Here is a 16829-nt window from a genome sequence, read left to right on the forward strand (position 1 = left end):
CAGTCGGAGGAATGTGTGACATTAAATCACAGCGAGAGGAAAAAAAAAAAACTGCAAGTTCATTCAGCACAATGTCCATTTAAGCACAAACAGTCAATCACGGTATCATTCATTTAACTGTGCCGCTGGGATACACTGATCGCTCTTCTGTCTGTTTAAAATGTAAATACAGAAAAAGCACGCTCATGTACAGTGGTCTCTGGTAAAATGGAAGTCATGTTGGGCGACGGATCTGCCTTTGTTTAAGGGAGATGGAGATTTCACTTCTGTCTGGTCACTATTGAGTTAACTTCAAGTCCACAAACTTGTCTATAGCACTAGCGGCCTGAGCCAGCCAAGCATAGTGTAGGCTACAGGCCAGACAACGTGGTCTGAAAAAAATTACTCCACTTAGCTGCAAGAAGAAGAGAAAAAAAAAAAAAAATCCAGAAGATTGAGAGCTGCTATAGGCCAATTTGTTTATATAAGAAGACAATCATCATGCATCTAGGTCATTTATCACATTATGCACTGAAAGAACGTTTACAGCTACTTACTCCGACACATCTAGTTAGAATAAATGTATAAATGTGAGTTGTTTACCATTTAGGCTGATGGTTATGTTCTGCTCTTTTCCAACAGCATGGGCCTACTGTCACAGAGGTATGCACACTACAATATTGTGATATTTTAAGGTAACGCGCATGCTCAGTGGGAAGAAGATTATGTTATAACCAATGGGCTATCCCAACGCCCAATGAGGTAATCCCAGCAGAGATAACTAAATCATCAAATTTATACATAGTCCTGCAGAATATGCTGCTATAATTCAGCACGTTGCTTTCAGCTCGAATCATCATTAAAGATTTTTTTTTTTTTAAACCTATGTGGCACATTTAAACAGAAGAAAACACAGGATTCCTTATTTTTTTAAGTAAAATTAATATCTCAGAAAATTAAAGAAATACACAGAAATAGTGTGAATGCAAAACAAGAAAATATAAAATTGAATTTAATAGATATTTTTTTTAAAAAGAAAGAAAATAGAGGTGAGTGTGTCAGTGAGCGGAGGGCGGCATGCTCGAGGAGCGGTGTAAAATATTTTGGGGGGAAAATGGCTGGTGTGAGTGAGACAAACGGTTAACAAAAGTGCAGCTCTATTAGAGCTCTATGAAGCTGTCTTTCCCCCCCACTCTCTGAAGTTTCCCCATTTTCTATTCTAAGTTCAGTGCAAAAATATATAAATATATATATATTATAAATGCGCCATGGTAGTCTGCTCATTTCAAGTGAGAAGAAGGCAGAATGAAAAAATAAATAAATAAAAACAATTAAGAAAAGAGAGAATAATGTCACCAAAATCTTCTTGCCACCCTGACTCTCCAGGTTTTGTTTTGATCCTGGTGAAAGACACATAATTAGAAAACGCGTGTTTGAAGCCCCCACTCGTCAAATTCCACGTTTGCGGAATTAAATAAATAAATAAATAAATAAATAAAATCCCAGTGTGGCAGAGGAGGAAGAGAGAAGAAGGCCCCGCAGTAGTTTTAAATTTAACTCTCGAGCAACAGTTGCTTTACATTAAGGCCTGGCTGATGACAGCTCCCCCCTTTTTCTTCTCAGCGAGAGCTCGGTGCCTTCACTTGCTGCTCCGTGGCGCACAAACATTTGTGACTCATCTTAAAAAAAAACACGTTACTTAATTATCTCATAGTGATAACGTGGCTGCGCGTACGCGGCGCGCAACCTTGAGTGCTGTTGCGGAAGCGTTTCAACAAGCCAATAAAATATGGAGGGGATAGAGGGAAACTTAACAGGCTGCTTGTCACTTGTGAAAGTTCACAAAGGTCGCCATAAATCTCATAGTGCAAAACTGCAAAGGCAAACTCTGTTAACTGCGCGCGTGTGTGTGTGTGTGTGTGTGTGTCGGTGTGTGTGTGTGTATTTGTGGTACACTGTGTGTGTGAGTGCACGCGCAGGCTGTGTGAGAAGACGAGTGTGTGTGTGAGGGAGAGAGAGAGTGAAGGGGGAGGAAACTGTGTGAGAGGCTATGCCTTAGTGGCGAGAGGGGAGAGAGAAGGAGGGAGGGGAGAGAGAGGCAGACAAACAGAGAGAGAGAGAGAGAGAGAGAGAGGGAGAGGGAGCAGCTTACGGAGGAAAAAAGAGAGATGGAGTGAATCTCATTCGTCGTTTTGCGTCGAGATAAGTTGTTGAGGTTATGTGCAAAAAGCGCAAGTGTTGTACTAATGTGCAGGACAGCTATAAAAAAAAACAACACACACACAGACACACACACACACACACACACATAGACAGACAGACAGACAGACAGACAGACAGAGGTATGCAGGTCCTTCCAACAATTAAATTACCATATGAGTAACAGGCCTAAGAGCTGAGCAGGCTATGTTCACTTCAAGAAAACAAAATCCCATGCAACCTCCACAGGGCTAAATATAATCAAGTGTAGATTTACACACTCCCACAGCACACACAGGCCTACCTCGTCTCCCCCCTCTCTCTCTCTCTCTCTCTCTCTCCCTCTCTCTCTCTTCAGCAGCAAAGAAAGACGACGGAGAAGTTTGGAAAACTCACCTTTTTCAATCTACAACTCTTTCTCGAGGAAATGTTCTGCAGTGAATGCGGTGGGATGAGGGCGAAAGCGGAATGAAGGACTGATTTGAAGCGTTTTTTTTGGGGGGTCCAGAGATCCCCCTGAAAAATAAAGAATGTGAGCTCCTTCCTGGGACAGATTGAGGGGGGAAAGGATGTGAAAGGCTTGGAGTTAAAAAGCGCCGCTTGAAGCACTCAGCGCGTCTCTGAACTTGATCAGATTTTATGTGTCCTGCAGCGAGTCAGCGGCAGCCCTGTGAAACTTGCTCAATGGCACGAATTTTTTGGCTGAGCGAAAAAATCTCAGGATATTACAATTACTGCCATCTTTCTTTCTGTCTTTTATTCCTCCGTCTTACACCCTATAGAGCTTTTGCAAAAAAAAAAAAAAAAGAAGAAGAAAAAAGAAAAAAAAAAAATACCCCCCCTCCTCCTCCTCCTCTTTCAAGCGGCTTCAAGAAAGGCACATTTTGGAGCTGCGCCAAGTACATTCAAGTTTTCAGTTAATAAGAGCAAAAACTGGCCACATGGAAGAGAAAAATAACACTGATAATGATATATAAGCTATATAAGATAGATAGATAGATAGATAGATAGATAGATAGATAGATAGATAGATAGATATTAAAAGTTGTGTATCCACTAAACATGACAAACCAAATATATTTCGTGTTGCAGAATAACTTCGTTCACACTAACTGCTCCTTTAAAATAACTCAAGTGCATCGCTAAAAAGTTTGCACAGGATTTGGTTGTTGGAGAAGACAAGGGGGGGGGGAAAAAAAAAATCTCTCATATTTATTTTTTATTTGCGGAGTTTGTCGAGGAGTGTAAAAAAGCACGTCAGGCTGCATGAGACGTGCGCCACACATAACACGCACAGGATCTGCGCTAGAGTGCTCCGCTATACCTGCAAAATAATGCCTGTAAGAGCCAATCACACGAAACCAATTGAGACGACCTGCCATCTTCAATACCGAACTGTGCCAATCACCAGAAATCTAGCCAATTAACACCCTCCTTCGCGGTCACGTGTCAGAGGGGTAGCTGCGCGCTGATTGGCTGTCGTAGCACTGCCTCCCGAGTTCATTTATGTTCTGGGAGTGAGTGATTGACTTTATCAGTCCAAGGACATCATCCGCCTGGAAAGGGGGGGAAGTTTGATCCTCTTTCTCACGGATCGCAGTCAACGGGAGTTTTTTTCTCCCAAACTCTTTACGCATAGGATTTTTCCCGTTTTGGCTTGCTGTGTTTTTTATTTTAGGATTTTGCGCAAAACGTGGTAAATCTCGGCGCGGTGTCTGCAGCTTGCGCGCTCCGCTAAACTGGATTTTAATTTTATTTTCTGTTTTCTTCCCGTCTCCTAAGTTTGCTTCAAGCTCATGACTATGCTTCTTGATAGCGGTCCGCAGTTTGCATCGCTAGGAGTGGGGGGTTTCGGGACGCCACGGCACCACGATATGGGGGGCAGAGAACCGAGTCTGGGACTGAATCCCTTCTCCGATTCCTCCCACTCCGCAGCGTTCAAAATCAGCCCAGTGACTCACGATATCGCCTCCAGCCAGACATCAGCTTTCACTCCGCAAGCCGGTGGATATGCAGCTGCCCTGGGACACTCGCACGGCGGGCAGGTGGGCTCGTACGGCGGAGGAGCGTTCAATTCAACACGGGACTTTCTCTTCCGGAACCGGGGTGTTGGAGAGTCCACAGCGCCGAGCGCCCAGCATGGGATCTTTGCAGCTTCGGCGGGGAGCCTCCACGGGCCGCCCGGGATCAGCGATAACCCCGGACATCTGTTGTTTCCAGGACTTCACGACCAGGGGGTGAGCCACACTTCACCGAGTGGACATGTAGTAAACAGCCAAATGCATCTTGGCTTACGCGGGGACATTTTCGGCAGACCTGATCCGTACCGTCCGGTCGCGAGCCCTCGGACGGACCCCTACGGGGCTCAGCTCCACAACTACAGCCATCCTATCAACATGAACATGGGGATGAATGTGCCGACACACCACGGTCCGGGGGCCTTCTTTAGATACATGAGGCAACCCATTAAACAAGAATTATCCTGCAAATGGATAGACGAGAACCAGATGAACAGACCCAAAAAGACTTGCGACAGGACGTTCAGCACCATGCACGAGATGGTCACTCATGTGTCCATGGAGCACGTCGGCGGCCCCGAGCAGAGCAACCACATCTGCTACTGGGAGGACTGCCCGAGAGAAGGGAAATCTTTTAAGGCCAAGTACAAACTCGTCAACCACATCCGTGTGCACACGGGCGAGAAACCGTTCCCATGCCCGTTCCCCGGATGTGGGAAAATATTCGCCAGATCGGAAAATTTGAAAATCCACAAAAGAACACATACAGGTAGGACACCGGCGAGAAACAACACAATAACATGTGCAAAGTGAGGCTGCCCTGCGCGACAGAGGGCTTCACAATAGCACAGTGCATGCCCTGTCTGTTGTTTACCAGAGAACTCGAGCCCGCATTTATCTCGCTGAATTGTTTTGTCAGTGCAGCTTCATTTTATTAATTATTTTCCAAATCCAGTGATGAATGAGCCCTGGCTCCAGATTTCAGGGGGGAAAATATATACTCCTCCTGGCGCAGCTGCGTGTGTCAGCCCCCTCGTTCAATCCGCAGCTTTTTTAATGCTCAGAAGTTTGTGCGTGTGTGTATTTCTAAACTTAAGACGCTTCACTCGCTTGTCAAAGTTGGCTGCATGTGAGCGAGGGGCTGCTGGGAGGGAGGAGAGGAGGGGGGGGGGGGGAGATGGAAAATTAGGATACTCCCGTGCACCCTGAACGTCTCGTATAATTACAGTGGATCAGTTTCTCTGGCTTGTGTTTGTAATTCTCACCCTCGGCGAGGCCGTCGCGTAGTGCAAGAAAATGCCCTGTTGATTCAGTGTTTACTACAGCAGAGCGGGCGCGCAGGGCAGGCCAGTAGTAGTAGCATGAAGGAGCAGGCCTCTTGAATAAATAAAGCCTGACAGAGCGGTGTGTAGTAGTAGAACTGTATCCATGTCGCCTGGAAAATGTAGGTTACTCTGTTATATAATAAGGCTGCAGACAATTTACATGCTCCGGGCTCCCAGTTTACAGGTGGTGTCACGATGAGGGAGCGTGTTTGTGCAGGCTATCCGGGGGTGTAAATTCACGGTGTATGTGCGTGTGTGTGTGTGTTTAATCCTGCAGGTGAGAAGCCGTTTAAGTGTGAATTTGATGGCTGTGACAGACGCTTCGCCAACAGCAGCGACAGGAAAAAGCACATGCATGTGCACACATCAGACAAGCCATACATCTGCAAAGTGTGCGACAAGTCATACACACACCCCAGCTCTCTCAGGAAACACATGAAGGTAATTAATGTCTTCATTACTCCTTAAACACATTAACACACACACTCTCTCTCTCCCTCACACACACACACACACACACTTCACTACCTCCTCCTTCTCCTCCTCCTGCGCTGACACAGACACACGATCACAACTTGATGCATTTTCTGTAAGATGTTATAGCACTGTCACACTGCAAGAAAAGGAAAAACAACAATAAATGTGCATTTTTGTGTGTTAGTGACACTTTAGCTCTTAGTTTAATTAAGCAGTGGACCTGTGGTGATGGTGAGCTGTGAATATTTCACTTTTCTGACATTATTTGTCAGCCTTTTGTTTAAAAAGTAGCCCCCGTCCAAAGAAAACTTCTCCTTCTCCAGTGATTATTTACTACATTTCAAGACGCACATTAATGGCGCATTGATTCGGATATTTTTTGCAGTGGAGCAGCTCCCAAGTTTGCTGTGTGTTTGCAGTTATAGTGCCACAACTGAAATCTGGAGTTGATCCGCATTTTTAAAAGTGCAACACACTTTCCATCCAAGCCACTTCAGGGTATAAATGATCATTCCCAGTCACTCATCGTGTCTCTTTGTGGGCTTTTTCCTCTCTTTTTTTTTTTTTTGTCTGCAGGTACACGAGTCTCAAGGATCCGAATCGTCTCCAGCAGCAAGCTCTGGATACGAGTCGTCCACACCACCAGTGTTGGTCACAGCCAGCACCGAAGACCCGACAAAAACACCGCCGTTAGCCGTACAAAACACGTCTGGTCACAGCGAAGGACTGGCACCCAACTTTAATGAATGGTACGTTTGAAGTCCGGAGAACAAAATCCTCTCTCGATGTTGGACAACGGGGTTGAGGATGGAAAAAAAAAATACAAAAAACAACAACCTTAAAAACTATTCCTGTTCACACACACACACACACACACACACACACACACATCCTCTCTCTCACACACACACACACTGACAGAAACACACACATGGGATTGGGACGACAGCAACAACAACAACAACAACAACAACAACAGGAGATGAGAGCAAAAGCCAGCACCAAGCAGGCCACGTCCGTTCTCAGGATCACGAAATTTGACTTTTACTCCGCAGTTTTGAGGAAATCAAATTAAAAAAAAAGGAAAAAAAAAAAAACAACAACAACAAACAAACAAACAAAAAAAATCTCGACTAAATAAACGTAATACTTTCTCAGTACAAATAAATGTTTTTTTTATCTTTTAGTTTACAGATTTCAAGAAAAAAAAATTGTTTTATTTTTCATTTTATGTATTTTCTCAAATTTTTATTTAAAAAAAAAGAATAAAAAGGAAGATTATTTCACGCTGTTTTATATTGACGGTGACGCGCTATTGTCGCCTCTTCAATTGATTGTTGGAACTTCAAACAGTCTTAAGAAACGTGCCAAAGTCTTTGTCATGAACTTGAACACAGAAAAAAAAATCCTAAATAAATATTATACTCGTGAATGTATTTCCTTGTTTGATGGGGTCGAATCTATTGTCAACGTCCGTTTTCAGGTGGAGAAATGTGGTATTAGGTTACGATTGTTACCGTTGAATATAACGTTGCCTTTTGTTAATACCGTTGTAAATACATATCCATGATGCCATATTTATCAATTTGTAATTTAATTATGGGTATAAGTTCTGAAACTTAAATGATATTTATGGAAATGTTTTCTAACAAGAACTGTACAGTTTTGGTCATAACCAGCTTAACATTGAACAAATGATAAACTAAAGCTCCAACATCGCGATTGTATCCTTCTGTTTCTTTTCTCTCTTTTTAACCAATAGGCCTACATGTGTCTTATTTGGATCGAAGAAAATCATCTATATGAATATTATGGATTTGTCTATATATAATGCAGATATTTCCGTCACTTTTATTTTGTTTATGAGACCATTGACATGTAAATCATTGACTTTGTAGAAACTGAGTTCAGTTGAGCTGAGAAGCTATAAAAAACAGGTTCTGTTGATATCTTTATTTTTGGTTAAATTTAAACCTTCTTTGTGTATTTTACTTTTATAGGATCAGAAAATAGATGTCAATTCGTAGCATAAACTCAGTATTGAAAGAAAGAAAAAAAAAAAAAAGAATAAACCCATCAGCCTATTGCACTCCTATACAGGTCTTAGACGAGTGTGCGAAGTTCATGATTTTCCAAATCAAGGTGACAGCATTTTTGAGTATTTTTCAAATTCGGGGGTCAAAGCGCCCAAATATATGCGCCAGGTTATGGCAACCTTTATAGTTCCAGCAATGTCTTTGTGCAAGTATGTTTAAATGTGTGCATCGGCAAACAATGGAACTGTCACAACAACAGTATCTTCAAAAATAAAAAAAGTTTTTTTGTCTGTCAGCTTGCATTGTTTTAAATGTAATTCTTCTGTGAAACTAAGCGTGTTATTTGTTGTGGTGTTGCATATAGAGCAGTTTGATTACACATTTGCTTGTTTTGTGTGAATAACTTTGTCAAGATGACATTTTTTTTGTGTTTAACAAAAAATCTAGTGGAAGGAATCCTAGGATCTATGTGGGGTCGGGGGGGGGAGGAGAATACGTTCAGTGGCAAAAAGAGTTACAGCATTGCATTGTAACCTATTCTCAAGAATTAAATATTATGCATACACAAAGTATATTGTACTCGTACGAGAACAATTTCAGACCACCAGCACTACTTTTAAAATAAAATGTAAAAAAACGGTACCTCGTGACAGTGATATATGAAATAAGTTTATTTAAATAATTTAAGGAATATATGTTTTATATGCTATTTTCTATACCTTAATTTAAATGAAGTACTTTTTCTTATTCCCACCACCTTTCTGCCCCATGTCCAGAGGTCAGAGACAAAAAAAAAAAAAAAAAAATATCTGATGTATAAACACAGCTAGAATGTGATGTTGTAACACTTTCTGGGAGAAATGGGTCACACTCCGAGTTATTCCTGAAGAGCAAAAATGTTTTACTGATGAACTGTGTCACTGTGCCACATTGAGGCAAACCATGTTACAACAGCAGGGCCTATGCGTTAGCCTATTTAGCTACCAGAGGCAAAAGGTTCCTTGTACTTTTTAGGCTACTGTATGTTGGTTGATTTGTTTTACCAACTATTTATGAAGAAATGTGAACGGAAATTTTGACTGAAATTAAAAAAACATTATGAAAAGCGACTTTCAGACTGCGACGTTGATTATTATCACATTTGTTGTTCTGCTCCCTGCATCTTTACGCATATAGCCGACACTGTTTGCCATGCTGTTTGTATCAGACTAGTAGGAGTCACTTGAACTTGACACTGATTAAGGCGCCATCTTAGTATCTTGGCTGTGTGTGTCTGTGTATGTGTGTGTGTGTGTGTGCGCGCGTGTGAATGGGAATATTGAGGGGGAGCGAGTCAGAGGAGCACTTCTTGGCAGAGCGCAGGGGGCTGAGGTGGAGATGTGGGTCATCCGTTTATGGCTGCAGGAGTCGCGCATGCAAAGTTCTTTTTTGTTTTTGTTTTTTTCAATTTGAAATAATCCTAACGTGCAGAGAGGAAGACGGGCAACTGAGGACACTGTGTGACCGTGAAAGTGGAGTGGGATATGTTGCCAAAAGTGGCGCTGCCTCAGCGTCTCCCACTACCCGATTAACAAGGAACCGCTTCATAAAAACAACCAAAGGAGTTACCACACATCAATGGACGCTATAATAAGCGTTTAAACGGCGAAAAAAATCAGTTTGAATGACAACAAGAGCTCATGCACAGGCCTGAAATCTTTAATATCATACAGTGTAATGTATCTAATGTTTTACAAAGCTATATCCGTGGAAAAAAAGGGGGGAAAACGAACAAAAAACGCAGTGTTTGTAATGTAAAAGCATGCTGTAAAGAGAAGAATTTGCTGTTTTACTCCTCTGGAGTCTCAACCAGGGGAGCGTTTCACACCAACCCCCCTACAAGGTGCTTCAAACCCCCCCAGCTCCCCTCCTAACCCACAAATATCCTTCAACTATAAACAGATTTTAGGAATATTGATTCAAATTCTGCTTTTGACTTTTTGCGCAAGCGCACGCCTCACATTCCGTTTGATTTCATGTCTTTTCACCCACTCTTCCCTCCCCTCTTCCCCATCCCACCCCACCCTCCTCTCTGCTCTCTTCTCCCTCCCTCCCTCCCTCCTTTGCCTACCCGGCTCGTCTAGTCGCACATTTCAAGTTCCCCCTCTCAGACACCGTGACGTCAAATAACCGAGACCCGGCTTTCTCCAAAACACGGCGGGCTCACACGGAGGGCTGCGTCCCTTTACGCATGCATCTGGGGATGAGATAAACCGACCCACAGCGAGTGATCACCGTGAAAATATGATTATGAAATAATAAAACTTTCGCATATTTACATCTCATCGTGGACGGTGCCGTTTTGTCTTGATTACGTCAGTCATGAGTGTCATTTTAAACAGGGGTGGGTCATGTGCAAGTGCAAATAAAACAGCGGGTTTTCGGACTTTCTCGGTGTGTTTATCTTCCTCTGGGAAATGTGCATGTGCTTTATGATGACGCCCGAGCAAGTCATCGTTTCCAGACTATATGAGAAACTGGAGCAGGCGATTCAATCCAGAAGGAAGAAGAAGAGAGAGAGAAAAAAGACAAAAACATGAAAGGCTCCTTTCTGCTGGATTCTCAATGGATTAGAAAGCAGTGACGGTCACGTGGATGCAGTTGTGTAAAGACTAGCGGCTGTATCACAACAATGCCCCTCTGCAGCCGACTACAACTGGCTCTGAATTACGTTAGCGCTCATTCATCTCCAGTTATCTTATGGATTGCTTTACTTGGCTGCGGTGTGTGGACCTGGGGGATGGCAGCTGACTGTTGGCAGCGCGCAGTAGCCTCTAATCTCTCTCTGTGTATAGGGTCTGCTGCTTGAGGAAGGCTGCTGCTGCTGCTGCTGCTGCTGGGGGAAGGAGTGGGGGGGTTTGTGCTCTATCTGCACGGGGTGGGGGGTGAAATAGGACTGAGTTGCACTTCTCCTCGTGTCGCCAAAGTTTCATATCGGATTGATTGGTGTGCTCCTCCGTCCTCCTCAGTATTTGCTGGCTAAGCGGGAGAGCGCTCTCTTAAGAGGATAAACGACACAAGCAGGTCCCAAACGCCTTTTGTCACGCAACGGAGGTTGTGATCTTAATAAAGCCAGCGGCTAACGTATCACTCGTTAATAATTCAGGAATTATTTGAGGCAGCACGCGCAGATTATCTCAATGAAGTCAAAAGTAAAACAACAACAACACCAAAAAAAAAAGATGACTATTTTAGGCTGAGGCTTTTATTTTGGCAGGGTGCAAGGTCTTGCTCAAGGGCGCTCCAGCAGGGAACTTGACCCCCCTTGATCTGCATCTGTGGCATTTTGGACAATGGACAGGCACTTGCGCATCAGCACATGACCGAACTCTGCCGTCTGCAACACACGCACATAACGTCTTAATCTCCTCCCATCACTGCCCTAAATAGCTCGACAAGATGCTGCCAAAAGTGAATCATCATAATTAACTCAGTCATCTGAGAATGCGTGTGAAATGTAGGATTTATCTCTTCACATACAGCGACGGAGCAAGTTAACATCGTGGATTACTGCAGATATTTATGGCAGTCGTTTCTTTTAATCAAAGACATTAAGCCTCGCTGGAATATTTTGTCAGTGAACGCACCATGACAATTAGATTGCAGCGAGATGGATTTGCAGCATCATGAGGAGGAACGTGGCAGAAGAGCTAACATACATCTGATAATTGCTTTACCGAGGGCTTCCATTTGCGCGGAAGTTGGCGCGCTCGCCAATTATCGATGCTTATTTCACCTCCAGCAGGGTGTTGAATATGCATTCACAAAGTACCTTAATCCACGGTGTGTCTTTATATCTTAGCGCGTTTCATGGCCTTTGTGATGCAAGCTGATTAACACAATGGCTTTGTCTTTGAGTTCAATTATTCTTCAATTGACTCCTCGGAGACATTTACATACTCCATCATACTGTATACTGTAGCCCGCAGGCGCTTTTCTGCTGATGAGGAAATGAGTGAAAGTGGCCAATTGTGAAACATTATGAAAACGATAGGAAGTTATTCAGTGAGTTCATAAAGCTCTGGCAGGGCTGAGCTTGATAAAATGCCTCGCAGATTAACAGATCAGTCAAATTCATTGTTTCTGCTGTTGCCATAGATAGTGGTTAATGTGCACAATGAATAAAAGAGGACACCGAGGGGCCTTCATCATCAGATTTATGGTTACTGCTGTCGTAGCGTCATTATTTGCAGCCCCCCCCAACACACACATAACACCCACCTCTCAGATGATTTTTCTATTATGCTACTGGCTATAAGACAAACTATTAGGAGATGTCCAACAGGAGACAGCGCTAATTCCCAAACATCTGGCGAGGTGTCAGAAACTTGATGAATTCCTTATCAGAGCAGGCGCAGGGATCAACGCTAATAGGTCCCGAGTGGGGGCTCCGGCAAGCGCTCATTCAGCAAAGCAGATGTTCTGCGATTGTGCTCTGCGTTTGCCTTCTGACAGATATATTCTTTAGCACGTTTGAGAGGTGGTAAATGGGCAAATGAGCAATTGACATCTTTTTTAATGGCTCGTTGCTCTGCCCTGAGCGCAGCGGCGGCGGTGCTTCACCCCAAAATCTGGCGCAATAACAACAAGCCTCCCCCCGAGGAGCGCAGACCGGTTTTATGAATCCATGAACTGCAGGTTATTGGAGAGGGTGCGATGATGAGCTTTAAATTGGTAAACAATGTGTACCCTCAACTATCACCATCTGTAATTAAATCTTTAATTAAAACCAACGGCGCAACCGCCTGTTTGGCTTTGCAAAGTCAACAAAAAGTTGGCGTTTGTTTCAGATGGCGTAATTGGCGTGATTCCGCACTTCCAGCAAACTTTTCACCTGAGAGCCCCTCAACCCCCACCCTCCACCCTCCACCACCACCCACTCACTCCCCACCACCACCACCCCTCGAGGGGACGGACAGCAGCGCTCACATATTCATCAGCCTCTCAAAATAGAGGGGACAATGCTCGTTAATGTCCCCCTTTTTTTCTGGAGACAATGAATTACAATTGGAGAGCGCCTCTCCATTATTTAAAGGCTTCATTCATTCATTCGCAGCCTCTCTCGTGGTGATTTTTCCGCGCTTGCGCAATGCTTCAAAAGTTGTGCAAAGCTGCAAAGTTGGAAGGTGCGTCCACATGTTGCGCAGTGGTGGCGCACAGATGAGATAGATAGATAGATAGATAGATAGATAGATAGATAGATAGATAGATACGCACAGAAACAAAAACGTGTCAGCACCACAGCACAACCAGGACACAAGAGTAGCCTATATCTCTTGCACTAAATTCCAATTTGTGTCCCAGAAATGCCAATCAACCCGGGGAAAAAAAGGCAAGCTGTGGTTGCATAACGTTTTGCGCAATCTTTAATCCGTTATGGATATGCATGAGGCAGGGAAAGCCTGATCCCCCTGCGTCACACAAACAGAAAGAAAGAAAGGAAGAAGGAAAATAATTCATCTTTTTTGTTTTTTTTCTCTCCCCTCTCACTCCTGATTTAGATGGTTTGGAAACACTGGTTATTTATAATTTTTAGGAAAAGAGTTCCAACACCTTTATTATAGTGATAATAATCTATATAATGTACATGTAAGGAACAGATCATGGTGTCACTGATTAAAATGAAAGAAAAAATATTGGAATAATTTCTTATATGACTGTTTACCTTTTTTCCCCCCCACCTCTCCATCCCTTATTAATAACACTCGCCTCAAAAATCTAATCAATAGAGAGATTCAACATTACCGGCTGTTGAGAGCCACTTTCTCCAAGAACACTGCAGTCATTATTTTCCTCAAAACATTAACAGTTCTGAAAGATGAACAGACCTGTTATGATTCAGACTAACATGGTGCTACATTGACGCCTTCTGTGAAACAAAATATTCTCCCTCATGAATGCACGATAAACTTTTCCAAGTGCTGCAAAACATTTGCTGCAGACACACTTCTGGCAGCTCGTCAGAACGTTAAAAAAGCAAATAAATAAATAAAGAAAATTAAAGATGATCTAAGTCGAAGCGATTCCAATGCATCTTTACTTTCTTTCGAGGGAAAGTGAATAATATAAATGTGTCTCGTTAGACGAGGCTGCCACATTTACTCTCCGGTGCTGGTGTCATACTTAATCCTGAAGCGGTTGCAGCACTTTGACCTTGACAACAAATGTCAACCATAAGTGAAATCCAATAAAAGAAGCACCAGGGAAAGCTTCCTTTAAATCATTTTCTTTCACATTTCCTATTTCATGAACAAAAATGACTCGGCGCTCCTAAAGAATCACTCAAAAATCTTATTACAATTTCTTTTCAAACAAACCAGAAGTGTCCCTTTGTGCATTTTCAGCATCATTCCAGGGGATTACCAAAGGCTGGGAACCACTTAAGAAATATGTCTTCGTGTGTGTGTGTGTGTGTGTGTGTGTGTGTGTGTGTGTGTGTGTGTGTGTTTTAACATCTGCAGTATATCGCCACAGGCACCGTTCTAAGGATGACTATGAGTGGCGAGAGGAAGCATGACACATAATAGCAAACAGGAGTCTGGATCCATCACAACAACAACAACAGCCTGGATTTTCCATCTGATTTTCCCTTGCTGCAGGAGACAGAGGTGATCCTGCGGTTAAGATGTGTTTGGATAACTGGGCCTTAACAGGAAAGGACCAGGTGGGTGGGTGGGTGGGTGGGTGGCTGGGGCGGGTGGAGGTGGCTTTGCTGCTAAAGGAGAGTGATATTCAACAGCTGTGTTATACAGGTTTTCAACAGCCATAATAAAAAGTGTTAGAGATAGCACCAGTTATTTTCTTCCCACTTTTCCACTAATCTAGACTCGACTCTCCCACTGCGCCTTTTGGCCCAAACAGTACACCACCGGCTCATATTTTCACAGCATTAGACATACTATTAGTCTGTGGTTTTTGGTCTTTTTTGGTATTTTTCACAGCTCTGTGTTCAACGAGACGAGCCGAGTCGAGTCAAAGACATTTTCTCCCCTAGAAGTATGAACAATCGTGATGGGAAACAATACAGTGTGATTGCACACCTTCAACTTTGTGCCATGCTCGCTCTCACTGGACAGTTCACATTTCTCTCTGTTTCCCCCCCCCCCCCTTCTTTCTATTAATGGTCACCATCCTGGGACAATAACAGGCGAGCGGGGTTTTTGGAGAGGGAGGAGGAGAAAAAGGAACCAGGTAGGAGGGCCTGGTGAAGGAGAGGAGGGGGGTTGGGAAAGCCAGGTGCTGGTGGAAATTGGCAGGCGATTGCCAAAGCGACCTCATGCCAGGATAATGCATGGGGCCATAGGTGTCCCCCAAGCCAATCCCAACCCTCATGCTGATAGCTTTTCAATGCCTGTGGGACAATCTCTCCAATAATTGCTTTTCCTGTTTCAATTCTGGTCTGAGGGCCGGTAACAAAAGAGGGGGGACTTTGTTTCTCACAACCATTGCAAAGGTGCGTGGTGTATTGTATTCACCGCCGTTTCTTAGTCACATATATTTCTAAATAGGGGTTCAGTTTATTTTAGCATGTTATGCAAAACACACAATCCCACACGGACACATCCAGCCCTCTGCTGCTTTCAAAGTTTGCACACTGCCGAATGATTGGCAGATCCCTCCCTAATATACTGCACATTTCTTTCCGTCAGGAGACCTTCTCGGAGGTTGTAACTAATCTCGTGTTTGTTAAAAAGTGACACAGCCAAATATTTTCATTCGCATCTCTGGGACACCCTATCCATCCTCTGCTATGATGACCGATGACATATTTCTCTCCTGGTGGAGGGAGTGAAGCTCAGCGGGCCGGTGAAACCTAAAACCTCTCTGCACAGTTTTCCTCTGAAGTCCATGGAAAGTTTGACTTGTTGCTTTAGAAAGTTGTTTTTTTTTTTGTTCTTTTTTTTTTCTTCCTTAACCATCCTGCTCCTTTAAATTTTGTATTAATTGTGCGTCCATCTGTCTGAGATCTATGACAAATAAATATGTACAAATATTCACTAGTTACAATATTATTATAATTGGACTAAAAATACAACTTTGTTGATATCAACACTAAAATAATGTTGTAAGAATATAGATTTTCCATCATCATTAATAATAATAATCCTAATAATAATAATAAAATGTTGAAACCAGATGTTTTACAAAATCCTTCTGACTTCAACTTTTAATCCTTTTATTTTTTTCTCTCTGTTGCACATTAATTTTTACGCTTCTTAATTGAACGTAACGCGTTTAAAAGTTAAGAGAAACCTCCAAGGCCTCCGTTCTCTCAGCTGCACTAACCTTCCTCCTCTTCCTCTTTGCCGCCTTGAACGACTCGAAATAAGAGGAGAGAGAAAAAAAAAAAGAAAAAGAAAAAGGGGAAAAAGTGCGCACTTGATGATTATTAACGACCCACTTGTCTTCTCGTCGTTGAAAAGGTTTTGGGGCGCGATGAAGTCAAGGAAACCCGAGTTCAATCAAAACAGGAGCGTGTTTCTATGGAGGGGGACTCTGACAGCTCCGGAGCGACGCTGAGGAAAAGCCTCGTTAGAGAAGTTTTAATTAATAACCGTGTTGCGTCGGCAGGAACGAAATCCAGCCGAAAATACGCGCGTTTCCAAACTCCAACTACAAACTCTTTCATTTGCATGCGCACACTTAATGAATCCTAGCGCGATGTTTTTTTAATTTATTTATTTTTTTAATAAGAATTAAATAAAGATAATTCAGATTGGAGTTTGGCTCCTGTAAATAAAACAAAAGGGGGGCTT

At 43.1% G+C, this 16829-nt stretch overlaps 1 protein-coding gene and 1 long non-coding RNA gene across 4 annotated transcripts in view; one reads left to right on the top strand and one right to left on the bottom strand.

The window, feature by feature from the left end:
* LOC311257052 overlaps positions 1–16829 on the bottom strand; it is a 92468-nt gene that overhangs the window by 37306 nt on the left and 38333 nt on the right. Inside the window, exon 1 of one of the 3 annotated variants that reach the window (XR_014622567.1) lies at positions 2575–2875. The exons of the other annotated variants lie outside the window; for them this stretch is intronic. This is a non-coding gene — a long non-coding RNA (uncharacterized lncRNA). Of the gene's footprint in view, positions 1–2574; positions 2876–16829 lie in introns of those variants that run through there. 3 annotated transcript variants of the gene reach the window in all.
* On the top strand, positions 3714–9143 carry zic3 (zic family member 3 heterotaxy 1 (odd-paired homolog, Drosophila)). The gene is made up of 3 exons (XM_084353567.1): positions 3714–4965; positions 5799–5962; positions 6575–9143. Exons 1-3 carry the CDS (start codon positions 3975–3977, stop codon positions 6755–6757), a joined length of 1338 nt encoding a protein of 445 aa, XP_084209693.1. The 5' UTR covers positions 3714–3974; the 3' UTR covers positions 6758–9143.

The sequence above is a fragment of the Pagrus pagrus genome (assembly GCF_965226575.1).
Source record: "Pagrus pagrus genome assembly, chromosome: 5".
NCBI classification, from domain to species: domain Eukaryota; kingdom Metazoa; phylum Chordata; class Actinopteri; order Spariformes; family Sparidae; genus Pagrus; species Pagrus pagrus.